The sequence below is a fragment of the Aspergillus steynii genome, assembly GCF_002849105.1.
Source record: "Aspergillus steynii IBT 23096 chromosome Unknown P170scaffold_1, whole genome shotgun sequence".
Lineage (NCBI taxonomy): Eukaryota > Fungi > Ascomycota > Eurotiomycetes > Eurotiales > Aspergillaceae > Aspergillus > Aspergillus steynii.
The window spans coordinates 5,111,027-5,135,716 of NW_020194398.1; the positions used below are offsets into that span (position 1 = coordinate 5,111,027).

At 55.4% G+C, this 24,690-nt stretch overlaps 9 protein-coding genes across 9 annotated transcripts; 7 read left to right on the plus strand and 2 right to left on the minus strand.

The window, feature by feature from the left end:
• Positions 1-746: 746 nt before the first annotated feature.
• On the plus strand, positions 747-2,697 carry P170DRAFT_346038 (glycerol kinase; the record flags this gene model as incomplete). Its single annotated transcript, XM_024843542.1, has 4 exons — positions 747-880; positions 942-1,927; positions 1,992-2,158; positions 2,212-2,697. The coding sequence occupies 4 exons, from the start codon at positions 747-749 to the stop codon at positions 2,695-2,697; spliced, it is 1,773 nt and encodes a 590-aa protein (XP_024710683.1).
• Positions 2,698-2,967: 270 nt separating this feature from the next.
• Positions 2,968-4,693, minus strand: P170DRAFT_346915 (cytochrome P450; the record flags this gene model as incomplete). Its single annotated transcript, XM_024843595.1, has 3 exons — positions 2,968-3,841; positions 3,901-4,474; positions 4,534-4,693. The coding sequence occupies 3 exons, from the start codon at positions 4,691-4,693 to the stop codon at positions 2,968-2,970; spliced, it is 1,608 nt and encodes a 535-aa protein (XP_024710684.1).
• A 771-nt stretch (positions 4,694-5,464) lies between these two features.
• On the plus strand, positions 5,465-7,515 carry P170DRAFT_461272 (mRNA-binding protein NAB2). Its single transcript, XM_024852021.1, has 2 exons — positions 5,465-6,134; positions 6,226-7,515. The coding sequence occupies exons 1-2, from the start codon at positions 5,701-5,703 to the stop codon at positions 7,298-7,300; spliced, it is 1,509 nt and encodes a 502-aa protein (XP_024710685.1). The 5' UTR covers positions 5,465-5,700; the 3' UTR covers positions 7,301-7,515.
• Positions 7,516-7,648: 133 nt separating this feature from the next.
• On the plus strand, positions 7,649-10,008 carry hem14 (oxygen-dependent protoporphyrinogen oxidase). The gene is made up of 3 exons (XM_024846052.1): positions 7,649-8,067; positions 8,149-8,838; positions 8,902-10,008. The coding sequence occupies exons 1-3, from the start codon at positions 7,744-7,746 to the stop codon at positions 9,679-9,681; spliced, it is 1,794 nt and encodes a 597-aa protein (XP_024710686.1). The 5' UTR covers positions 7,649-7,743; the 3' UTR covers positions 9,682-10,008.
• A 232-nt stretch (positions 10,009-10,240) lies between these two features.
• Positions 10,241-10,876, minus strand: P170DRAFT_421947 (putative RNA binding protein Pym; the record flags this gene model as incomplete). Its single annotated transcript, XM_024847397.1, has 1 exon — positions 10,241-10,876. One exon carries the CDS (start codon positions 10,874-10,876, stop codon positions 10,241-10,243), a length of 636 nt encoding a protein of 211 aa, XP_024710687.1.
• A 411-nt stretch (positions 10,877-11,287) lies between these two features.
• On the plus strand, positions 11,288-11,898 carry P170DRAFT_505989 (cytochrome b-c1 complex subunit 9; the record flags this gene model as incomplete). The annotated part of the gene is made up of 4 exons (XM_024854338.1): positions 11,288-11,331; positions 11,389-11,454; positions 11,515-11,563; positions 11,656-11,898. 4 exons carry the CDS (start codon positions 11,288-11,290, stop codon positions 11,716-11,718), a joined length of 222 nt encoding a protein of 73 aa, XP_024710688.1. The 3' UTR covers positions 11,719-11,898.
• Positions 11,899-12,537: 639 nt separating this feature from the next.
• On the plus strand, positions 12,538-19,096 carry P170DRAFT_347387 (putative ubiquitin-protein ligase E3 component (UBR1); the record flags this gene model as incomplete). The annotated part of the gene is made up of 2 exons (XM_024843627.1): positions 12,538-18,755; positions 18,829-19,096. 2 exons carry the CDS (start codon positions 12,538-12,540, stop codon positions 19,094-19,096), a joined length of 6,486 nt encoding a protein of 2,161 aa, XP_024710689.1.
• Positions 19,097-19,700: 604 nt separating this feature from the next.
• On the plus strand, positions 19,701-21,514 carry P170DRAFT_421949 (uncharacterized protein; the record flags this gene model as incomplete). Its single annotated transcript, XM_024847398.1, has 2 exons — positions 19,701-19,873; positions 19,966-21,514. 2 exons carry the CDS (start codon positions 19,701-19,703, stop codon positions 21,512-21,514), a joined length of 1,722 nt encoding a protein of 573 aa, XP_024710690.1.
• Positions 21,515-23,320: 1,806 nt separating this feature from the next.
• Positions 23,321-24,172, plus strand: P170DRAFT_470807 (glycoside hydrolase family 128 protein; the record flags this gene model as incomplete). Its single annotated transcript, XM_024852788.1, has 1 exon — positions 23,321-24,172. The coding sequence occupies one exon, from the start codon at positions 23,321-23,323 to the stop codon at positions 24,170-24,172; it is 852 nt and encodes a 283-aa protein (XP_024710691.1).
• Positions 24,173-24,690: the final 518 nt, after the last annotated feature.

Here is a 24,690-nt window from a genome sequence, read left to right on the forward strand (position 1 = left end):
GTCAGGCTTTAGTGTTAAGCGATTAGGCCGGGCTGGGTTTAGGGCCTGGCTTTGCAGGTGACGGCGGCGCATGATCCACGTGAGTCTCCTGCCCTTCGTTTCTCGCTTCTTACTAGCCCGCGCGGCCAGACTCGCTTCCCGAACTCGACCTGGCGTCGCCTTCCCATCGCCTGGCGCCTCTTAGGTCTTGGTTCTTGGTGGCTCTGGTCTCGTGGGATCCGGCACTGGCGAGAGCCCGTCAGATTGACAGACGCATGGCAGATATGTGACTTTCCAGTAAAGGAATCCTTCCACCCAGTCCAGTTCCCGATGCAATGCTGGCCGAGTCTCTTAGCAAACATCATCGGTCTCGGGCCTCTACGAATGAGAACGACTTGTGCATGGCTGGGCAAGGGTCGGCTGGCCCACTAGATCCTGTCTTTGTATCGGATCCCTTCCCTCCATTCTGAGGTCGTTCTCTGGCTCCAGGTCCCGTCTCAGCCAAATGCCCCCCCGCAGCTTATTCCCTCCGAAACGGAAAAACTGTCGCACAACAATCGCCCTATTAGCCACTAGTTTGCAAGGGTGACAGAGGTCGGTATATAAAGATCGGTTATCACAGTTGTTTTTCCGTCATGTTTCTTCCAACGATTCATCTTTTTACAGCCTATACGCAGGCAGCTTTCTATCCATTCTCTCAACCACTAAGTCAATAGGGGCTCTCAACTACTCACGATAACGGGTGTTCGGGAGTCTCGAAGCCCAAAATGCAGCCCTCGGAGATGTTTGTGGGGTCCATTGACCAAGGCACGACGAGTACGCGCTTCCTGATCTTCAACCGTGATGGGGAGCCCGTAGCTTCACACCAGGTGGAATTTATTCAGATATATCCCAACCCCGGGTGAGTTGTCTTTAGTTGCATCCCTTTTGAGTAAGCTTCTTCTGGCTAACATGCTATTCAGATGGCATGAGCATGACCCCCTAGAACTCGTGTCTTCCGTCGAGACGTGTGTCGAAGAAGCCGTCAAACAGTTCGAATCCGAAGGACACTCGCGGCATGATATCAAAGGCATTGGAATTACCAACCAACGCGAGACAACTGTGGTGTGGGACCATGAGACTGGGGAGCCGCTGTGCAATGCGATTGTGTGGACAGACACACGTTCACAAGACATTGTCAGTGAGTTGAAGGAAAAACGTGGGGCATCTCAGCTGCAGCAACTCTGCGGCCTCCCTCTTTCGACCTACTCTTCCTCTACCAAGCTCCTTTGGATGCTTGCACACGTCCCTGCGGTCAAAGATGCTTTTGAACGAGGCACGCTGGCCTTCGGCACCGTCGACGCCTGGCTCGTCTATCGCTTGAATGGGGGGCACCAGGCTAATGTGTTCGTGTCGGATCCGACGAACGCATCGCGCACAATGTTCATGAACCTGGAGACCCTTCGGTATGATAACACACTGCTTGATTTCTTCGGAATCCGGGGTAGGATCCACCTACCGACAATCGTTCCCTCATCCGATGCACATGCCTACGGAGCGATATCGTACGGCGTCCTTTCGGGTGTCCCAATCATGGGCTGCCTGGGCGACCAATCTTCGGCACTGGTCGGCCAGAAAGGGTTCTCCCCCGGTATGGCGAAGAACACCTATGGGACCGGATGCTTTCTCCTATACAATGTTGGCGATAAGCCCGTTATCTCTACACATGGGCTGTTGGCTACAGTCGCCTACCATTTCGATGGCAAGCCAGTCTACGCTCTTGAGGGGAGCATCGCCGTTGGCGGCTCAGGGGTGAAGTTTTTGCAAAACAACTTAGAATTCTTCCAAGACTCCAAAGAGGTCAACGACCTGGCACTCAGCGTTGAAGACAATGGCGGCTGCGTGTTCGTCACCGCGTTCAGCGGGCTTTTTGCACCCTACTGGATTGATGATGCGAAGGGAACCATCTGTGAGAGATCACCCCAGCAGCTCCACGCAAAGCTATTTTAGATCTATGCTAACAATGTTCGAAGTTGGAATTACACAATACACCAAGAAAGGCCACATCGCCAGGGCCACGCTAGAGGCCACGTGCTTCCAAACCAAGGCAATCTTAGACGCCATGGAAAAGGACAGTGGACATGCACTTTCGGAACTGGCCGTTGACGGAGGGATGAGCAACTCCGACCTCGCTATGCAGGTAGGTCTAACGACTCCATATCAACTGCTAGCGAATGCTAACACCGCATTCAGATCCAAGCGGATCTCATATCCATCCCCGTCTACCGGCCCAAGATGCGCGAAACCACCGCCCTTGGCGCCGCCATCGCCGCCGGGCTCGCCGTGGGACTCTGGCGCAACTTCGCCGAGCTCCGAGACATCAACCGCGCCGGCGGCGCTGTGTTCGAACCGCAAGTCAGTCGCAAAGAGAGCGCCAAGTCGTTTGCTCTCTGGGAAAAGGCCGTGAACATGGGCCGCGGCTGGGCTGGCGATAGTAAGGAACCGCAAGCGCAGGTCCAGATCCAAAACCACGAAACGAAAGAGGCCCCAGAGGTCCGCGTCAAGGTCAATGCATCGGCCAAGGTCAATGGGGAAATTGCGCACGTCAAACCGCCGTTGTTCAATATATGTAGTGACCTGGATGACGCGGACGAAGAGGATCTCTATCTGGAGCTCAGAAGGGTGGAAATTCTGCAGAGGATGAAGAAGTTGAGGAAGGTGAAGGTGACATATTTGTAAGGTCTGGGTTCTGTCTCGGGTGTAATTTGATCATTTTGACTTTTCTATTTCCCTCCCGACTTCAACGTGGCTATTTGTAAACCGTCTATCGTAGCCAGTACAAATAGTTTACTTCATGATTTACTACTCAGAGTAAAGAATCAAGAGAATGGAATTTTTTTTTAAACAAATATTTAGGGATTATTATCTCATACCCGCAAAAAGCAAACCGCTAGCCGAAAACAAGCCATAAATCCATAACCCTAACACCGTCCAACTCAGCAACTCCCATCATCCGGTCTTCTGCTCATCCCTCACAAAAACACAATTCATCTCCGACCCGGGACTAAGCGTGACTTCGAACCGCAGAACCGGATCTTCGACGCGATCCTTCCCACTCGCCGGCATGGCCTGGATGCGCTCAAACGCCTGCAGGATCCTGACAATGGTGTACCCCATCTCGATGGTCGCGAACTGCTGCCCGATACAGATCCTAGGCCCACCGTTGAACGGAATGAAATGCCACGGCCGGGGCTGCCATCCGGACAGCCAGCGCTCGGGAAGCCATTTCTCAGGATCGAAGTAGGTAGCGGCGCCCCGGGGGTCGTAGTTCTCGGCGCTGCGCTGCATGATCATCGTGGAGTAGATGACGCGGGTGTTGGCGCGGACGCCGACGGGGGAGAGGCCGTCGGGACCGCCGCCCCGGGGGAGGGTGGTGTCACGGAGGGTGTAGCGGACGTTGAAGGGGACGACGGGGTAGAGGCGCATGGTCTCGTTGAGGACGGCGTTGAGGAACTTCATCTCCTTGAGGTCGGCGTAGGTGGGTTTCTGGGCGTCCGGGCCGAGCCCCAGGCGGGCGTTGATCTCATCACGGAGCTTGGCGACGACGTGTGGGTTGCGCGAGAGCTCGAAGACGCAGAAGGAGAGCGTGGTGGCGGTTGTGTCGCGGCCGGCGAGCAGGATGGCCACGAGCTGGTCCCGTAGTACCCGCGGGTCTCTTGTGAAACGGGCGAGAGCCTCCAGGAACGTCTCTCTTTTGGAGAGTTTCTGGTCCAGCTCGGAGGGGGACAGTGAGAGGACGTGTTTGATGTACGGTTGGATGAAATCGTCCATCAGTTTGAGGTTACGTCGGAACTCCTTGCGGGATAGGAGCACATTGAACACTCTGTTTTGGCAGGTTAGTTAAATTGTACAGGGTTAGCGAGTTGGAACGGCGTCACTCACCCGAGTCGGAACATCTCCGCCTGCCGACTTTGCACGTATCGGAATGCCTCTGCAAAAGTGGTCTTGGGGTTCTGGAGACTGTCGGTGCCCTGCCCGAGGAGATAGTCGGTTGCCGCGTCGAGCGTATAGCGAAAGAAGAGAGGACCAACGTCCACCCCTTTGCCAGCCACAGGCGATCGCTGACCTTCCAATAGAGGTATGAGATGTTGAACATGCTTCTCGAAAATCTCCGTGTCGACGATCCGTTCCCGAACAAACATGGGCCGAATCAGATGTCGCGAGCGAGACCACATCTCGCCGTCCGTGGCGAAGATACTATCGCCCAGGAACTCCTTCCAGTCGCGATGAAACGGCTCGCCTTTTCCATAGTCGGAGAACTGACCCGTGAGGATTGCTTTGATGTTCTCGGGGTCCTTGGTGAGGATCACTCGGGTCGAGATGCCTGCGTCGAGCTCAGCGGTCTTGGGAATATCGATCGTCGACGCTCCTTTGGCGGTTCTGATGGCATGATCCCAGAATTCCAGGTCTTGGCCGGCCTTGTTGGACTGACTCGATCGATAAATAAAATCGATGGCTACCAAACATCATAAGCGATCCACTTGTCCATTCCAGTCGAATCTGCCTGCTACATACCGTACGGCAGGCGAAATCGGATCTGCGCAGCCCTACTTCCCAGACGCGCGACCTGCCTGGAGACTTGAAATTTGCGAAACAAGGCCAGCAAAAACAGACCTCCAAGCAGACTGAGGTATGCCTGCGCCGGGGTCATCTGACCGAGCAGCTTGTCAATCATCCTGACAAGCCAGCCAGGCGTATCCTGCAAGCGTTCAATGGAGATGCACGATTGTTCTGACGCCTGCAGGCACTAGAGCACGCGGCATAAACATGTGGCCAGTGAATCGCAAGAAGGGCAGAATTACAAATAAGGCCAGGAGGAGTGGGCGAGAATAAATACTGGGGACGAGAGGGTGCAGATCGACGCTGGACCGAACCCGACATGTTGATCTCGTCAGAAGGTCATTTCCCCCGCATCAAAGCAGCGACCAGTTCAGGCTCGGTCCGCTCGGCTGGCGACCGTTTGAGAAAGGCTTGCGAGCCCCGCGTGTGCATCGTGTGGTTCTTTCTTTGTCTTGGTAATGCGCTACTACGGTTGGGGTCAGGGGACATGTCGGTGGCGTCAGCACTGTGATGCATATCGATGCATAACGCCTCGTAGATAGTCTCATTTCTGGCCTACACAGTATGGAGTCGGTCGTAACCCAGGCAGGGATTGGCAGGAAATGGAATCAATGGGTTACTCAAGCGATCATGAAGAGGGCTCTGAGCAAAACTACAGTATATCCTGTCTAGGGAAATCTCGAGAGAAGAGAACACAGCCCGAACACTGCAGTGAATGGTACGGAGTAGAATGTCCCATATCCAGGGATAACACAAAGACGAGGGAAGTGAAATCGCGACGAAAGGAGAACGGCTGGTCCCGTGACCTTCCCCACGTGACCCAGCCTTGGCGTCTTTCATCATCGGCCAAAGTTCCTGCAAGCTTCCAGAAGGAAAAATAACTACATCCCGATCCTTGCCCGGGTCTTCGTTTCTCTCGCATTTTCTGGTCTATTCTGCTACTCGGCTATTCTGCTCAGGTCGCTGATCTTCCGAGTCAATCTCGCCATCTTCGGTGTTGTTTTCATATCGCCTCCCAACCGACTAGCGCGAACTCCGTCTTCGATTCTTCCGCTCGAGCATCTTTCGCCTTCTGTTGAACCCCCTCCCTTCGGTCCACTTCGACCCCCCGCCCTTTACACCATGACGACAATGGTTGCAGCCGGTACTCCGCTAGCGGAGGCGCTGGCAAATACGATTCAGCCAAAGCTGGTCGAGATGGGATGGAGCTCCGACAGTGGGGATGACTCGGCCTTGATCGAGTATGTCATTTTGATGCTGGTCAACGGCAAGACCCAGGAACAAATTGCCGGCGAACTGTCGAACGATCTCTTGGGTCTCGGTGAGGGTGATACGCAGGCGCTGGATTTCTCGAGATGGCTCTTCGAGCAAGTCGAGTCTCTGAACCATCAGATTAACGGGGGCGGTGTATCGACGACAACGGAGGCCGACTCCATGCAAACCATCCCCTCCTTTGCCGACCAGGACGTATCTACACCTTCGCAGCCGATGGCTCAAGACGGTGCGATGGACGCGGACATGAGTATGGGCGATGGCGGATTCGCGAACGATGCTATGTAAGTGCCTTGACCTGTTGTTGATGGGCTCGTGTGATTACGGGCCGAGATGAGCGTCCCGAATGTGAGCTGACTGAGTATCAACCGACAGACCGACGGGACCCAAAGCAATGCGCAACGGCCGTCAAGGGGGACGAGGCAGAATGCTGAATCAGATCAACCGAGCGATGGACCGGGCCGACGCCCCTCTACACCGTATACGGGGCCAGTCGGGTGCCGGGGCGGGACGAATCAATGCACATGGGCGAGATAATCAGAAGGGGCGCTTCCAGAACGGCGGCGGCAGAATGGGTGGCGGGCGTCAGATGGGTGGAATGGGCATGAACCCGAACCAAATGGCGGCCGCCGGAAACATGATGAACATGCCACCGAACGATCAGATGCACCTGATGTCGCTTCTCGAGGAACAAGCGCGTATGATGGCTCAGTTTATGCCCGGATTTGTCTCCCCGGCGATCAACCCGGCATTCCAACCGAACGCTCCCCAGCACGGCCGCTCTCTTTTCGATCGTGTCGAGCGTCAACATGGCCGCCGACAGCAGGGATCCTACAACAACCGACGCGATAAGCCCGCCGACGTCGATATGGATATGAAACCCGATCAGACTCAGGACGGCGAGCCGGACGAGAATAACGCCAACAGTGTCTGTCGCTTCAACCTCCGCTGCACCCGCAAAGACTGTCCTTTCGCGCACCAGTCACCCGCCGCTCCCGATGGCGCCCCCGTGGATGTGTCTGATAATTGTACATACGGCGCAGCTTGTAAGAACCGGAAATGTACCGGCCGTCACCCTTCGCCTGCGGTCAAGTCGGCACACCAGGCCGAAGAGCTTTGCAGGTTCTTCCCGCATTGCGCCAATCCCCATTGCCACTTCAAGCACCCCGACATGCCGCTGTGTCGCAACGGGGCCGACTGCTCCGTGGCTGGTTGCAAGTTTACCCACGTTCAAACGCCGTGCAAGTTTAACCCCTGCCTCAACCCTAGTTGCCCCTACCGCCACGAGGAAGGCCAACGGGGGGCGTTCTCCGATAAAGTGTGGACGGCCGGCGAGGAAAAGCCGCATGTCAGTGAGAGGAAGTTCGTGGCTGACGAGGACGCGGAGGAACTGATCAAGCCCGAGGGTCCCACAGATGGCTCCTCGCAAAACCAAGAGATCATAACATGACCTGCACCTCTTTGATTCCATGACGAACCTGAATTCCAATTTCTCTGTTTTGCTTTCAATATCATGTATTATCTTGTGCGCGCGCAAACGATGGGTGGCTGGTAGGACGGGCGTTTTATTTCGATTTGGCCTATTCCCGACAATCTCATATTGGCATGTAAATAGATGTGGATAGGATGAGACCTGAATGCTGTTGGGCGTAACCCGAATAATCCAACTTAATGAAAAAAAAAAGTCCACGTTATCTGTTGACCTAGTATGTAGTATGAGTATGTGGGCAGTCATAGACTAATAGACTAGTTATAGTAGTCGTTTCCCGGGGCGGCGTGGAGTGCACCTGACTGATCTCATCGTCCGGGGAAAGTCGACCCTCACCTTCCATCCTCCTTCCATCTCCCTCTCGTTTGTCCTCCCCGCCGAATTTTCTCTTCCCAATTGCAGCGATGCGGTTGCCGGGGGCCTCGAGCCGTGCACTGAAGGGGGTCCGACCACCATTGGCCCTCTTCCGCGACGCACCGAGACGTTCTCTTCATACTCCGACGTACGACGCCGCGGTGATCGGTGGTGGCATAACCGGACTCACCACGGCCTACCGCCTTTCCAAGGATCCGAAATGCTCCAAAATCACCTTGTACGAGAAGTCGAGTCATTTAGGAGGCTGGTTACAGTCTGAGAAAATCCCTTTCAAGGATGGACATGTGGTTTTTGAATATGGCCCGCGCACCTTGAGGACCGTGTTACCCAGCTGTCTCCCGCTGCTGGACCTGGTATGAGACCTCACCTTCTTGGAACTCCTTCCCAGCCCCGGCGCCGGCAAATTGGAGCTAATGAATTCCGGTCGACTTTAGCTCGCCGATCTGGACTTGTTGGACGACGTTCTCATAACGCGCAAATCCTCCCCCGCCGCCCTCAATCGTTACGTCTACTACCCCGACCATCTGGTGCGCCTGCCAGCGCCACACCCTTCGCGCAACGTGCTCGGCAATATCTGGTCCATACTAAGGACCCTGCTCACTGAACCCGTGTTCAAGACCCTTTTCCAGGGCCTTTATAATGATCTAAACCCTGAAGGTCCGCAAACATTGAAATCCGACGAATCTATTGCGGATTTTGTCTCGCGCCGATTTACGCCGGAATTGGCCGATAATCTGGTCTCCGCGGTAGTCCATGGAATATATGCCGGTAACATCGATCGCCTTAGTGCAGACGCGATCATCCCATTCCGCGAACAAATACCCTCCACCCCATTCGGATTCAGTGTACTAGGCTCGGTACTATGGGACCTTCGACAAGGGAACCGGCGGCTGGTCGTAGATGACCATCTAGCTTTACACGCCATTCTTCAGGGAAAGCCGCAGAGCTACTTGAAGGATTTAAGGAATTTGATCCGCGGGTCCAGTGTTCTGACTCTACGCAATGGCCTCCACCAGCTCTCTGATGCATTGTTGACTGCGTTGACCAAGTCGAAGAAAGTAGACTTTCTGCCCGAGACAGAAGTCACGGCAGTTAACCGGAATGCAGGCTCCTCCAATATAACGGTCAGTGCTGAACCGCATTCCTTTTGCCTGCCTATTTCGCGCAATAATACTGACACGGGCCAGATCACTCCTGGGCGCGGTGAAAGCCGCATGCACAATCGGGTGGTCTCCACGATTCCCGCTCCTCATATCGCAAGGGCACTGCGCCAGACCGACGGGAACGGCCGCGGACTCCCACAAAATACAATTCAAAGTCTTGAGGAGCACAACTACGCAGTGACAGTGATGGTGGTGAATCTTTTCTATGAGAACAAAGATCTGCTTCCGGTGAGAGGCTTTGGCTACCTGATCCCACGGTCAATCCCCTTCGAACAAAATCCGGAGAGGGGCCTGGGGGTGATCTTCGGGACTGAGGCTAGTGTTGGCCAGGATACGGTGGCTGGCACCAAACTCACGGTGATGATGGGCGGTCACTTGTGGGATGGCTGGAAAGAATCTGACTACCCAGATCATGATACCGCCGTCGACATGGCCCGCTCCTTGCTGGAAAGACATCTGGGTATCACCGACGCCCCGGCTATCAGTCGTACCCGCCTGCATCGGGATGCTATTCCTCAGTACACAGTCGGCCATATGGACCGCATGAGAACACTTTCAGACTCTGCACGCCAAGAGTTCAACAACCGGTTGACCTTTGCCGGAAGCTGGTATGGCGGTGTTGGAGTAGTCGACTGTATCAGACAGGCATATTTGGCGGCGTCATACGGCGTTGGCGCGCAGAAGCTCAGGCCTGACAGTACCGTCCAACCCTGGAAGAGCCTCGACTACATGAGCTGGGATCTGGAGGGTGGTATAGTCACATCGCCGATCCGGCGGACGAAAATCGCCCGGCCGCCTGCGTGATGAGATTACTAATTATTCTGTACCATGTAAATAACTATAGCTTTCTGCATTGATGGTTGGGTCCTATGGATGGGTCTGCTCGAGACTGTCTGCCGTCTCCACCAAATATTCCTACATTGGACAAGTCAAGACAATGAAAAAAGAACGGAAATAGACTTAGATATTCATCCGACAAGCTGTAAAAATCCACATCGTAAATCCCCTTCGTAATTTCTCATCTCAGGTCCTCACCCGGGAAGATACTGGAGTCCGTTGCAATAAAGCCGTCCTACACAGATTCCGAGGGACAGCAGAACACTGGTTTGACGTGATGAGGTGATGTTTTCCGGATAGTGGCTGTGGGTCCAGAGGACCGATTGATCCTCCTCAAAGATAATCCTCAATCGTTCATCGATCCCTGATGCACAATGTCTGCCTGGAACGGCTGTCCTGAAGCAGCATCGGCTTTCCCGGAGAGTCCCGGCTCGCGATGCGGAGAGATAACATCCTGGTCATCATCGCTGCATCGCCTTCGTTATTAAGAATAAGACTTCTGGCCATGATCGTGTCAAGTAGTTTCTCAGGCCTTCTCGTTGGCGGTCCCGTCCTGCTTCTTGTCCCCATTCGAGTCGAATCCCAACCCATCCAGCTGGCGGATGAGTTCCTGAATCTTGATCACCTTATCGAACTGCTCGGGTAGCAAGTCCTCTCCTTGATTCTTCTTGTCGCGCAAGTCACGAGCCTGTCTCAGCTTTTTCTTCAGGTTGCGTGCCTTCTTCTCCTTCTCGGCCTCAGCGTCCACCGGGTCTTCTGTGGGTTTCTCGGGTCCATTCGATGAGGCCTTCTCGGCGGGAACCCTCCAGTTGTCACTGTCCTTCCCAGTCTTCGTATCCGTCGAGCCGGGACCATCCTGGTTCGCCTTTGCCTTCTTCTTGGCTTCCCGACGTTTCGCGTTTTTGTTGGTCGAAGCGCTGGCGGCCTTGGAGGTGGCATCGTCGGTGTTCAACGCTTCCGCACCGGGCACCACCCCCGCCTTCCCACGATTCTTCCATGCCTCTGCAGCACGGTTCTTGTAGAGCTCGACATCCTCGGGAGGACGGTAGCCGGGGCGGACACGAATTTCGCGACGCTTGGAACCATCCGCACGCAGCGAGGAGGGGATGTAGCGCTCGCCGGTCGCAGCGTCAGTGGTGATTCCGGAGTTCGTTGACGCCATGGATGGCAGGGTAATCGGGAGATGCGAAGTTGGAAAGACCGAAGAGACGGGGAGGTCGACGACAGAGAGAATATCAATCAATCCAACGGAGAAAGACAACCTGAAGTGCCGTCGAGGGGGGATTTTTGGGGGTTTCGGGAGGCTCTGGAGGGTCGATCCGGGCGGGCCAATCAGCGACCCGATGATTCCCGCGAACTTCGAAACTTCAACTTCGCCGTCTTTCAACCTGCTTCTCCCTCTCCCTCTCCCGCTCTCCCCACTGCCTTTGCTTCTTCCCCCGTCCCTCTTCTTTCGACTTATATCCATCACAATGGCCGGTGCTGTAGGTTTTCCGTCTGTCTTCCCCTTGCGATGATTCAATGGCTAACTGTAGCTTGTCCTCCGTCCAGATCGCTTCCGCCATCTACCAGCATGTCTCCCCCTCTGACTTGCTCGCTCGACGCTCTCGGCAGAACGTCGGCCATGCCACTCTGACCGGTTCCAACTAATACGCGGCTTTTTCTTTTGTTTAGGGGCGTTATCCGCAGGAACGCGGTTTTCCTGACCACCATCTTCACCAGTGCCTTTGCCTTCGAGATGTGCGTGTGAACCCCCGAGGATCATTCTGACCGCGGTCACTGACCACAGCTGCGACACAGTGCCTTCGACTCCGCCTCCAACTCGATCTGGGACACCATTAACCGCGGCGTATGTGACCCAACCCCCGGAACACCCACACTCCCTACTCGGCACGGGATTGCATGATGAGCCTATCACTAACTAGAATCCCTTATCTACAGCGGCAATGGAAGGACATCAAGCCCCGATACATGGTTAAGGATGAGGAGGAGGATGACGACTAAAGGACTGAACAGTGATTGATGGATGAGTCCGTTCTGGAGGGAAAGCACCTCATGTTGTTATAATACTTACCGGCAAGACCGGGGCTGGGGATGGGGACTACGGAGAGTGTGAATGTATGAAATAGATTTTTTGCCCAAACTCTGTAACCACAATGGAATCCACCAGGCTCCATTTCTCTCGATTTAGCTTCACACCGGATGTTCTCTCTCTCTCTCTCTCTGCCTCCCGAACGTGACAGGAAGAGGAAGGTCGCGCCAAGCCGTTCGTCATCCCGCCAGAACCATCAACCATCAACCACTAAACAACTTCGTCATCGTCATGGTCGGTTCACTATTCGGTGGTGCAATGCGATCTTCCGCTAAATGCTTCGTTAGTCTGGAACTGAACAGACTCATTCCGCTACCCATGAATTGAACGTAGCTTTGTTATTGGTGGGTGCGCTCGGCCTGGTGCATGGTTTAACCCGCCCATCTTCCCCCCCCACAGTGACATCGATTCCTTTCTAATCTTCGATAACTAAGCGTCAATCTGATAGTGAGCGAGATTTTTCCCCTCCGGTTTCTCGATCAACCCGAATTACTCTATTTCTTCTTCGTCTCTTGCCATCCCGTTGTCACCGTCCGTATTCCCGTTGGAATTTCTTTGACCTATCTTGAGAGGATCTCCTAACGAGTTTCGACCTCTCCCGCATTTCCCTCCGCTTCCGCCACACCGAATACTCATCTGTCGCCCAACGTAACCCCCCTCTCTCTACGGCCATCGGGCTCGAACCTTTGGACTGCCGCATGGGTGTCGCTTCCTCACGTCAATCACGGTAAATGATGCTCACGGAATGTGAGAGGATCCTGGGTCAAGGCCTTCTACGACTTCCGGCCAAACACAATTATCGCTATGGCCCCCAGGCAGAACGAGACCTGCTGGAGCTTCTCTTCCGCTCCCTGACGGGCCACAACGAAGATCGTCTTCGCGAATTATTCCCCGACGGACTGCCGACCGGGCCATGGAGGCTGGCTGAGGCCCAGGGTGCCGAGGAGGGAGCCGAGTACAGCGAAGCAGCGCGGGGCAAGCGATGCGGTCATATCTTCAGAGCCGGCGAGGCCACCTACCGATGCGTCACCTGCGCAGCGGACGATACGTGCGTGCTCTGCAGTCGGTGCTTTGATGCGTCCGACCACACTGGCCACCAGTATCAGATCTCGTTGTCGTCGGGAAACTGCGGCTGCTGTGACTGTGGGGACGAGGAGGCCTGGCGGCTGCCGCTGTTCTGTGCGATCCACACGGACAACGAGGAGAAGAAGGACAAGGGCCCCGCCGAATCGAATCTGCCGCGGGAGTGGGTGGACAATATCCAGTTGACCATCTCGCGCGTGCTCGACTATTTCTGCGACGTGATTTCGTGCTCGCCGGAGCAGCTGCGGTTGCCGAAGACCCTGGAGGGGATCCGGCAGGATGAGGAGTCGTCGCGGCTGCGGTCAGGCTGGTACGGCGACGGGGACCAGGCGGAGGAAGAGCCCGAGTTCGCGGTGGCGCTGTGGAACGACGAGAAGCACACGATCCGAGACGTGTCGCATCAAGTGAGCCGGGCATGTCGCCAGAACGACCGGTTCGGTATGGACCGAGCTCACGAGACGAACGACATCGGACGGAGCGTGGTTAAATATTCGACCAACCTGGAGCAATTGCTGAATGTCTCCAAGGTAATTGAGCAGATCAAGGTCACTGTCACCATTCGCTCTTCCCGCGACACGTTCCGGGAGCAGATGTGTGGCACCATCGTGGAGTGGCTTTCCGATATTGCGGGATGCAGTGTTCTTGGTGATAATGAGATCTTGCGCCACACCATCTGTCACCAGCTGATGAGCTCCTGGCAACGTGGGAGTGGCGCTTACAACGCAGAAATCGGTCTTCGAGGGATCGACGACCATCAACGATTGGAGAATGTGCCAGTCCGGACAGTCATGCTCACCGTCTCGCCCCAGGGTCAGGTTGTGTTGGCCGCAGGCGGCGACGATGACGAGGACGACGCTCTCGAAGATGGGGACGAACCCGACCCGAACGAGGCAGAGGGCGATGATGACGATGAATTTGTGGAACATGACGATGCCGATGACGAGGATGAAGAAATGGAGATTGATCTCAATCGACTCCGGGAAGAGGTGGACGAGGATGAAGACATGGTGATGGGCAACGCGGATGAGGTTCTTGACATCGGCGATCACATCATGAGTATTATAAACCACCCTGGGGATGAGCCTCGACAGGGCCAGCAGGATGGACAAGAGCGTGAGCAGGAACAGGAGCAGCCACAACATCACGCTATCCCGCCACCTCCCCAAACCGAGGAGGGTCAACATGGCCAATCCGCCTCCAACAACAACCCCGGCTCGAGTGACAACTACGAGGATACCGCCATGGAATATATTCGCATTCCCAAAACACCTGCTGGGACCGTGAAGCCCGCTCCTGCCACCACACCGAGCCACTGGCGAGTCCGGCCTTCCGTTCCTCTGAAAGGCGATACTGTGCCGCCGTACGAGGACCTATGGAAACGGACGCGACTGGATTGGATGATTCTCTTCGACCTGAGATTGTGGAAGAAAACGCGTACCGATCTCCGCGATCTCTATATCGGCACCGTGGTGAATGTTCCACAGTTCAAGCGAATTATGGGTCTGCGTTTGTCTGCCCTCTACACGGCATTGGCGCAACTATACCTGATCGCCGATCGAGAACCGGACCACTCCATTGTCAACCTGTCGCTGCAGCTCCTCACTACGCCGTCGATCACCGAGGAGATCGTGTGCCGAGGAAATTTCTTGACCAAGGTCATGGCCATCCTGTATAGTTTCCTCACAACTCGGCAGGTTGGTGAACCGTTCGACGTGAATCCAAATGGCACATTAGCGTTCGATGCCGGGTCCGTGACAAACCGCCGTCTATACCACTTCTTCCTCGACCTGCGGTATCTTCTTCAGTCGGAGTACGTGCAAGCCCGCGTGAGGACCGAGGATCAATATCTCGGTCAATTCTTGGACCTTGTCAAGCTGTCTCAGGGCATCTGCCCCAACGTACGCGCCGTGGGAGAGCACGTGGAATACGAGACGGATGCGTGGATCAGTGCATCGATTCTCATGCGCGAGATCAATCGACTCTGCCGCCAATTCTGCGAAGCGTTCCGAACCCCCGAGGCGGATGGGGGCGTCAATTTATTGCGGGCAATGAAGGTGGCTACCATCACCGCTGTGGTCCACTCTACTGGCATCGAGCGTAAGCGATTCGATCAGGCCGAGATCAAGGACTACGTCTCATTCAAGACCCTGCCGCCTTTCGATTTCGAGGTCGATCAAGGTCACATTCCCCGCTATCGCGTGGTATCCTTCGTTGTCGAAAAGGGCTCTATCAGTTTCCATCACGCTCTGCACTATACCCTCTCTTGGCTGCTTGAATGCGGACGTGGTATGAGTAGCGCCGTGATGCGTGAGGTCCTATTTGACGCCGCCCAAGTCGCCAATGACAAGTTTATCCACGATAGCACGCTCGAACCGGAGGATCTACTGCTGACAATGTTTGACTATCCTCTGCGGGTGTGTGCCTGGTTGGCACAGATGAAGGCTGGCATGTGGGTGCGCAACGGTCTGAGCTTGCGTCACCAGATGTCACAGTACCGTGGAGTGTCGTCCCGCGATTTTGCGTACTATCGCGATATCTTCCTGCTTCAAACCGCCCTGGTGACGTGTGATCCGAGCAGGGTGCTGGCATCCATTGCGGATCGATTTGGCATGGTGGATTGGATGACCAAGAACTACACCCCGCGCTCCGGCTACGAGGATACCCAGATTGTCGACGTGGCCGAGGAATTCGTTCATTTGCTGATCATCCTCTTGACTGATCGAAACTCGCTGACGGCCATTGACGACAGCGACAGGGCGATGCACCAGAACATCAGCCGTGATATTGCGCACGTGCTGTGTTTCAAGCCTCTCTCCTTCTCGGACCTGTCCACCCGCCTCAGTGACAAGCTTCTGGACGCGGATATGTTCCAGGACGTACTGGAGGAGGTGGCATTTTTCCGCCCGCCAGAAGGCATCAACGACTCGGGTACTTTCGAGCTCAAGCCCGAGTACCTTGAACTTGTCGACCCGTACAGTGCTCATTACACCAAGAACCAGCGCGATGAGGCGGAGAACGTCATCAAAGAATGGATGGCCAAGAAGGCCGGCAAGAAGGCATCCGACATCGTCTTCGAGCCCAAACTCCGACCCATCGACTCGGGGGCGTTCTCGGATCTCCCTCGCTTCACCCGGACCTTGCTCTTTGCCCAGGTTATCCACCACTGTCTAGAATATGCGATGTCCTCGAAGGACCGGACACCATACATACCATCCACGCGCGTGGACACCTTCCTCCAAACGGTCTTGCATTTGATCCTTGCCGCCACGCTAGAGGACGACGCCGGGGATGAGATGTCGGGCGATTCGGCCTCCTTCGTGTCCCACGCATTGACAAAGGCTCGCGAAACCCAGGCTGGCTACTTAACCATCATTGAGTTGCTAGAGAAGATCTCTGTCATGAGCGAGTTCTCTGCCTGTGGGGCCAAGATCCGGCACATCTTGAAGCGGCTGTGGCAGAAGCGGCCTCAGTCGTACGCGTCGGCCACTGCCTCTCTCAAGTTCCCCTTCGATCGGATCGAGACAAACTCGCCGGCCATCGACACCGATAATGAGAAAGAGATCAAGAAGAAGCAGGCTTTGGAAAGACAGGCACGGGTCATGGCTCAATTCCAGCAGCAGCAACAGAACTTCCTGAACAGCCAGGGTGACATCGACTGGGGTGAGGAGGATTTCAGTGATATCGAGTCGGAATCCGAGGCCGCCCCCGAGGCCAAACTCTGGAAATACCCCAGTGGGTCCTGCATTCTGTGTCAAGAGGAGACCAGCGACTCTCGCCTCTATGGCACATTCGCCCTGATCCAAGATAGCAGTATCGTGAGGCAGACCGACATCCGGGACCCCGACTGGATCCGGGAGGTGCTGAAGACCCCGTCCAGCTTGGACAAGTCTGCCGAGGACATCCGGCCGTTTGGAGTGGCTGGTGAGAACCACACGACGGTCCGCCGACTGGATTCGACCGGTGGAGAGGTCATTAGCGAAAAGATTGGGCTCAGCAAGGGCTTCAACGCGAAGAACACTCTCCGGGGGCCCGTCACGACGGGTTGCGGGCACATCATGCATTATTCGTGCTTCGAGGTCTACTACACGGCCACTCAGCGACGCCATACCCAGCAGATTGCGCGCAATCATCCCGAGTGTCTCCAGTTGAAGGAGTTCGTCTGCCCCCTTTGCAAGGCCCTGGGCAATGCATTCCTTCCGATTACCTGGAAGGGCAAGGAAGAGTCCTATCCCGGCGCTCTCAACGCCACAAGGGGTTTCGACGATTTCATGACCAACGAGGTCAAGGCAATCTTCTCGCAGCCGCGGAACTACAGTCTCCTCATGGAGAATAGTGGCGGCGGTGCTACGATCGGACAGCAGCAACCCTACCAGGAAATGTTTGTCGATTACCTCTCCAAGACGTTGGTACCTCCGCTAGCCACCAAGGTAGAGCAATTGATGACATCTTCTCTCTCTTCTACCTCGCATTACGCCCCGCCGGCCAGGATGCCCATGCCTGGTCTCTTCCCGTCTCAGGATGACCTCCCTACACCCAGTCCTCTCCAGCATGTTTCCAGTTCCGGCGACAGCCCCATGTCGGAGCTCCTCCAGATCTACAAGCGGCTGAAGAAGACTCTGCGGTTGAACCACATCTACTCGACGTTCAGCCATTCGCCGGAGACCATCACTACGGACGACCTGGTCCATACGGATTCGCTGTTCCAGAGCTTTGGCTTCAGCATTGCTGCGGCCGAGATCTCGACGCGCGGCGTCGAGTCAGAACCGGGAACGACTCTTCTCGACAAGATTTCTCCGCTGACACTGACCCATCTTCGCGTTTTGGCCGAGACGGCCTTGTCTTACGCAGCCGTCGGGTGTCTACACGATCGTACCAACTCCCACAGCCGCTCGATTGACGAGTTCCAGGAGATGCATCGCCACAAAATCTGCCAGTTGTTCGTCGGCCACCCCAGCCTGCACGGGACGTCGCTTGTCAATGAGGTCCGCGAAATCGAGCCTCTCCTGGGTATGGACAGCTTCGTGTTCTTGGCCGAGAGCTCGCTCTTGCTTCTACGGGTCCTCGACATGGATGTCCGCCATCTGATCCAGATGTGCTACGTGGCCGAGATTGTCAAGGTGGTTGTGACCTACGCCCTGTGGCCCCTTGGGTTGAAGGAGGAGCTCACTTCGAACGGGGATGCGCATTATCTCCTGGACACAGAACTGTCGGATGAGCGATATGAATCAACGCGGCACTTCTTCAACTCTGTCGTCTCGGAGTTGAAGTCGAACTCAGTCGGACGCGCCGAAGGGTCCTCGTTCCCTGCCGAGAGCGGCTACGTGAAGGATGGCGAGGATTCGGCCACCCCCGGCGTCATAATTGCCCTCCGTCGTCTCATCTCCAGCTACGCGTTGAGCTTCCTCCGCAAGACCGTCATTCTGCTGTACGTCCAGCATGGCGTTGAGTTCCCCAGCACGGGTTTCGCCGACGTTGATGCGTCCGAGCTAGACCGTCTTACCAAGATCCTGCAGCTGCCGACCCTGGACGAGATCTTTACGAGCGTGAACCCGGCCCGCGCCAGCAACAATCCGTTCGACGGGGTGATCTCGGGGTGGATCTTCCACTGGAACGCATCTCGATCTGGGGTGCGCATCGGCGACCACAAGCTGTGGCCCAGCCTGACGCATCCGGCCATCTACGAGCTGGTCGGGTTGCCCAAGCATTACGATTATTTGATCGACGAAGCCAACCGCCGGCGCTGTCCCAAGTCCAAGAAGGAGCTGACCGATCCGAGCATCTGCCTGTTCTGCGGAGACATCTTCTGCTCGCAGGCTGTATGCTGTATGGAGAACAAGCTGGGTGGATGCAACCAGCACCTTCAGAAGTAAGTTTTCTTTTTCTTTTCCTCCCTTGAGGGGGTTGCCATCTGAAGACTTTATACTAATCGAATTCTGCAGGTGCGGCAAGAACATCGGATTGTTCATCAACATTCGTAAATGCACCGTTCTTTACCTCCACAATCAGAATGGATCCTGGCACTATGCCCCGTACCTGGACCGACACGGCGAAGTCGACCCAGGACTCCGGCGCAACCGCCAGCTGATCTTGAACCAGAAGCGATACGACCGACTTGTTCGCGACGTGTGGCTCTCCCACGCCGTGCCAGCAACGATCAGTCGAAGATTGGAAGCGGATATTAACAACGGAGGATGGGAGACGATTTAATGGCGAGAAGCAGTCGCGGAGAAGGAGACAGATGGGTATAATGAATCAGTCAATCCTCTTTTTTCTCAGTTCTTTACTTTTTTGTGTATCTTTTTTTACCCTCTCTTTTCTTGTTCTTATTTTTTCTACATAGTTTTCTCTTGACTTTCCTGTTGCATTTCGTTTTGCCTGTTAAGATTGAGGATGCATTGATGCCTTTACGCATGAACCAAAAGCCATTGTGACGAGCTTGTTTGGGATGTTTCCTGTTGGACGAGATATGGCAAATAGAATGGGGGTTATAATTTCTAGGATTGAGCTGTTCCATCTTCCTTGTATCCGTAGGTCAGTAGCAGACATAGACTCGGAGAAAGAAATATATATTATATTGAATGGAGAGTGACTGCCAAGCATGACGGCATCGTCTCACCGCCCGCCTTACGTTCCTCTTTTTCCTCTTTCGCGATTCCCTCCATCGATTCATGAACTCTCACCGATCGGCTCTTTTTTCTACTCGACGATCCAGGCTGTTTTCCTTTCATCCTGCCTGCTTCTCTTTCTCTGTTCTTGTACTGCCAGTCTCTCACTACTCGACGGAGTCTTCTCCGTCTCTACCGAGTTCATCATGAACAACGAACAATTCCGCCGTCTCCTGCTCGATAACGACTCGAAGTCCCAGAACCAGAAATCGTCGCAGTCTCCAAAATCCCACGGCACGTCGCGAGGCAATGCGACTCCTGCTCCTACTGTCGCTTCCTCGCTAGGATCGCGACTCAAGTCGAGTATCCCCATGACCCCGTAAGTCCCTTTTAGCCAGCAACTCGTCTCCCTACCTATCTACAACCCATGCCTCGAAATTCAACCCAACTAACCGTTCTGTCCCACCCCAGACGCTCAGTCGGAAACATCGACTTCGCGCGCCAACTGTCCGACTACCACCGCGAGCAGCAGCAACCGCCGTCCAAGCGATTCAAGTCCTCGGCCGCTCCGAAAGGCACGAAGCTCCCCTCCGGATACGAAGACCGCGCCGCGAAGCTCCGAGCCCTGGAGGAGGCGGGCGAGGGGTCCGGAAACCAGCAGGGTGATGGGGAAGGCAGCGGGTCGGATCTCGAGAAACGCATCCAGGCGCTCGAGGAGATGGTGAAGCTAGGCCAGATCGACCAGGCGACCTTTGAGAAGCTACGCGGCGAGATGGGGGTGGGTGGGGACGTGGGGAGCACGCATATGGTGAAGGGGTTGGATTGGGCGTTATTGAAGAGGGTGAGGGCCGGGGAGGATATTAATGCGCCGAAGGAGAAGGAGGAAGAGAAAGCGGAGGAGAACGAGGAAGACGTGGATGAGGAGTTTGATCGGGTGCTAGAGGAGAAAGGGGAGGGGCTTCCCTCTGCGCCGAAAGAGACGGAGCCGAAGAAGAAGAAAAAGGGGAACCTGGCGATGGCGCCTCCAGCGGCCCCGGTGCCGAAGACGCGTGACGAGATTCTGAGACAGCTGCGGGAGAGTCGAGAGCGCGCTCGCTCGACGCAGATGGCACCGCCACCACCACCGGCAGAGTCCGTGCTGGGAGCACGGTTCAAGAAGGTCGGGGATGATGCCCCGAAGGTGGAGAAGAAACGATGGGTGGAACAGGATGAGAACGGTCGACGGAAGGAGATTCTACAGATTACGGACGCCCAGGGCAATACGAAGAGAAAGGTGCGGTGGCTGGACAAGCCAGGCCAGTCGAACGGGGGACTGTTGGTGCCAGACAAGGATGCAAAGCCCCTGGGCATGGAGGTGCCGGTGGAGATTGCGTCCAAGACCGAGGCGCCGGTCGAGGCGGAGGACGAGGACAATGATATTTTCGCAGGGGTTGGGGCCGATTACAATCCCCTGGGGGATCTGGACGAGGACAGCAGCTCGTCGGATTCCGAGGATGAGACCTCAGCGGGCGAGAAGAAGACTGAGGAGAGGGACAGTGCAGATGCGAAACTAGTCAGAGACACGGCAGCTCCTGCCGTGGAACCGACCGAGAAACCAACGCGCCCGCGCAATTATTTCTCGACCTCGACGAGCGACGAGCCCGAGCCCGTTGACAGGTCGAATCCGCTGACCAAGGACCCGACGCTGCTGGCTGCGCTGAAGCGCGCGGCCGCCCTTCGCCAGGCCTCACCGTCGGATGAGGCCGCAGAAGGGGGAGACGGCGACGAGGGCGTCGATTCGGACACGCTCCTCCGACGGAAGAAGTTCCTGGAAGAAGCGCGACGACGAGAAGCGCAGGATGCGATGGACATGGACTTCGGATTCGGCAGCAGTCGCATCGAAGACGAGGAGGACGAAGAGGGGCCGACGTACGATGAACAACGGGGCGGCAAGAAGAGGAAGCGAGGGCCCAAGAAGAAGAAGGGGGACAAGGACAGCGTGTCTGACGTGATGCAGGTGCTCGAGGGACGAAAGAAATAAACCGACTGGTCTGCTAGGAATACTACGGAGTACCTGGAAATGGAAAATCTACGAAATCCCGAACTCTCGAGCTATCCATCGATAGCCGGGAAAAAAAGTAAGAACGACAGGGAGGAAGGAAAATATGGGATGATCGTTACAGATCCGTTCCTGCGTCTTTTCTTCCCCCTTTCGACAGTCGAACCGATGCATGCCAGACCAATTGTGGCTGAATGCCAGCTGGTTCGGCGTCAGGCACCGGGAAACGCAGGCCGGCTAGTCGCACAGGCAGTCTGGCACAGCATCCAGATCCCAGAGGCTCTCAGACACCAGCGCAGGCTCCACGGCGCCACCGGAAGTGAGCGGGTCGACTTGGTGCCAGTCGCAGCGCAGAAGGCCTTGGGATAGGCTGGGCGTCTCGGGCGAGCATGTGGGCCCAGACCGCAGTCAACGTCAGCGACATCACACCGTATTATTCTCGATGGACTGCTCTCGTCGACGATGGAGCGCGAAAGCAAGTGGATCGCGGACGCAGTGGATCTCGCGGTGGTGAACAGTGCAACCGCCGCGAGTCCAGACCTCCACGCAGTCGAAGCAGGTACGTAGGCCAATACCGCTGGGATTATTTGCGGTGTGCCTAACGAGCAGCGAGTCTAGCGCCGGTGTAAAAATAATCTTCACCATCCAAGCCCCGGCCCAGCAGGACTAGTGAAAGAGATTGAATCAGGAGGTGCTCCCCCAGAATCAATAATGTCGAGGCCGAAATCTCCGAGCCCTCCAGAAATAGATCTGGTTTGGCCAGGAGAAACTGCTGGGAATGTAACTCTGCCTCAGTAAGCGCTCACGTCATCCGAATAATCTGCACGAATGAATCGTATGTGTTGGCGCTAATGCGCTGGACGATTGGAAGAGAGAACGCTGCAGAGCTTAGGCTGTGGATAGTGCAGGTTGCTAGGTGTAGCCCCCGAGCCTTGTTGGACAGATCCTCAGGGGCAGAGAATTCAATTCCATTACATTCGATTCATTATTCATTCGATTCTGGCTGGTGGGCAGCAATCGGAGGTGTCAACTCTTCCGGTACAGAGGTGTACCTGGATCTACTTGCCCGCCGCAGACCAATCACGCGCAGAAGGATGTATCCCGAAGTACCTGCAGAACCCTAACAGAACCACGGATGCGTCGACGCCGACAGCATGAAGCCCACTGAATCATGGGAGATGGACCGAGAGGAGAACTGTCCAGCACGAATGGGATTCTGGCCCCCTTCCACAAAGCCCATGGATCGGCATCCCACACGATCCATGGGTCCGTCGCCTTCTGCAGGTTTGTTTCCTCTCGGCTGTCGTTGTCTCTGGTCTGACTAGTCTCCTGCCCGAGGACAAATAAAATGCACGAGAGAAAATAAAAAATAAAAATAAAAAAGCAAAGACAAGAAATGAAACACGCCAGGAACCCAAAAATCGCCAACTAGTTCCCCCTCCAAGCGACGCTAGACCAACAGCCAATGCCGGCCAGAACAAGCCCTAAACTGGCCCGACCCAAGGGAGTCCGCCTGGGATATACTTAAAGAACCCAAGGGAATCCCCTTCGCCTCCCTTCCAGTTGCATTTTGCATTTGGTTCTTGCCCAATCAGTCCTTCATTTTTCCTGTTGCTGCTAATTGACTGTGCCGTGCGCAGTCAACGTCATTCCTTTGATCTTCTGATCCTACACTATCCTTCCTTCGTGATAGTGACCACTTTCTTTGAGATATACCTACAGACCATCGCTCCTAGACGATCCTATTCTCCCAGGTAGATCGAGTGACCCTTTGAACCAAAAAGCAAAATGGTCTCCTTCACCCAGCTCTTGACCGCCGGTCTCCTGGCCACCTCGACGGTGGCCATCCCCCACGGCCATGTCCACGAACAGACCATCCACCTGAAGCGCACCAGCCCTAAATCTCTCCTCCCCCGCGAGAACACCTCCAAGCGTGGCGCCGCCTACAACGATGCCGCCACCGTCGGCTCCCTCAGCAGCAGCGGCACCGTCGGCTGGGCCTACGACTGGAACATGTACTCGAACGGCGACCTGCCGGAGGGTGTCGAGTTCGTGCCCATGCTCTGGGGCAGCAAGATGTTCGGCGAATGGTTCGTGGCCATCGAGACGCTGCTGGCCTCCGCCTCGTCGGCGTCCTACATCATGGGCTTCAACGAGCCCGACATGCCGGAGCAGGCCAACATGGGGGCGGGCGAAGCCGCTGGATACTACCGCGACTACATCACCAAATTCAGCGGACAGGCCAAGCTGGTCACGCCCGCCGTCACCAACGGCGTCGGCGAAGGCCTGGGACTGACCTGGATGCGCGACTTCCTTAACCAGTGCCAGGATTGCGGCATCAGCGTGCTGGCCGTGCACTGGTACGGCGAGTCGTCCGAGGACTTCCTCAAGTATGTCGACGATGCCGTTGACCTGGCCAACGAATTCAATCTCGAGAGCACCTGGGTCACCGAGTTTGCGCTCAACCAGGACATGAACGCCGGCGGCGCGTCCGATGTCAGCGTCCAGTTCCTGAAGGACGTGATCCCCAAGCTGGACGAGAACGAGTCGGTTGGCCGCTATGCCTACTTCATGTGCAAGGACGGGTTCCTGCTGAGCGACAGCGGGTTGAGCATCAGTGGACAGGCCTACATTGAGTAGATTGTCAGATCTACTGCTGTTTTCCTGTTCTGATTTATTTCTATTTACATATACCTTGCGTTGCGAGAGTGGGCGAGTCGACTTGTTGACTTTGCGTTGTGGGTCGTGGTTATACCCAGAGCTGTGGTTATTTTATTTTTCTCTAGTATATTTTATTCGATATCTTTCAATATATCAGAACATTCCATTCAACCCTTCATTTCCATTGTCTAATTCCATTTCCATTATCTCATTGTGCGAGAGTGGATATACTTAACAAAGAGCGAGATAAAACCACGCATACAATCCACGGACCCCAAGAAACTAGAACCAGCCTAGAACCCCATCACTGCCTGCCGCTCTGACACTGACATTACAATCAACCGGCCAACAAGTCCGATTTGCAGTCAGAAACCCCTCTCCATACTCCTGACTATCAGTGCGGGTTCCATGGGTCGTCGACCACAGGTGCATCAGCATTGGATGCAACGGGACCCGCGACGAGGCGATCCACGGATGGCGATTGAATCGGTGACACA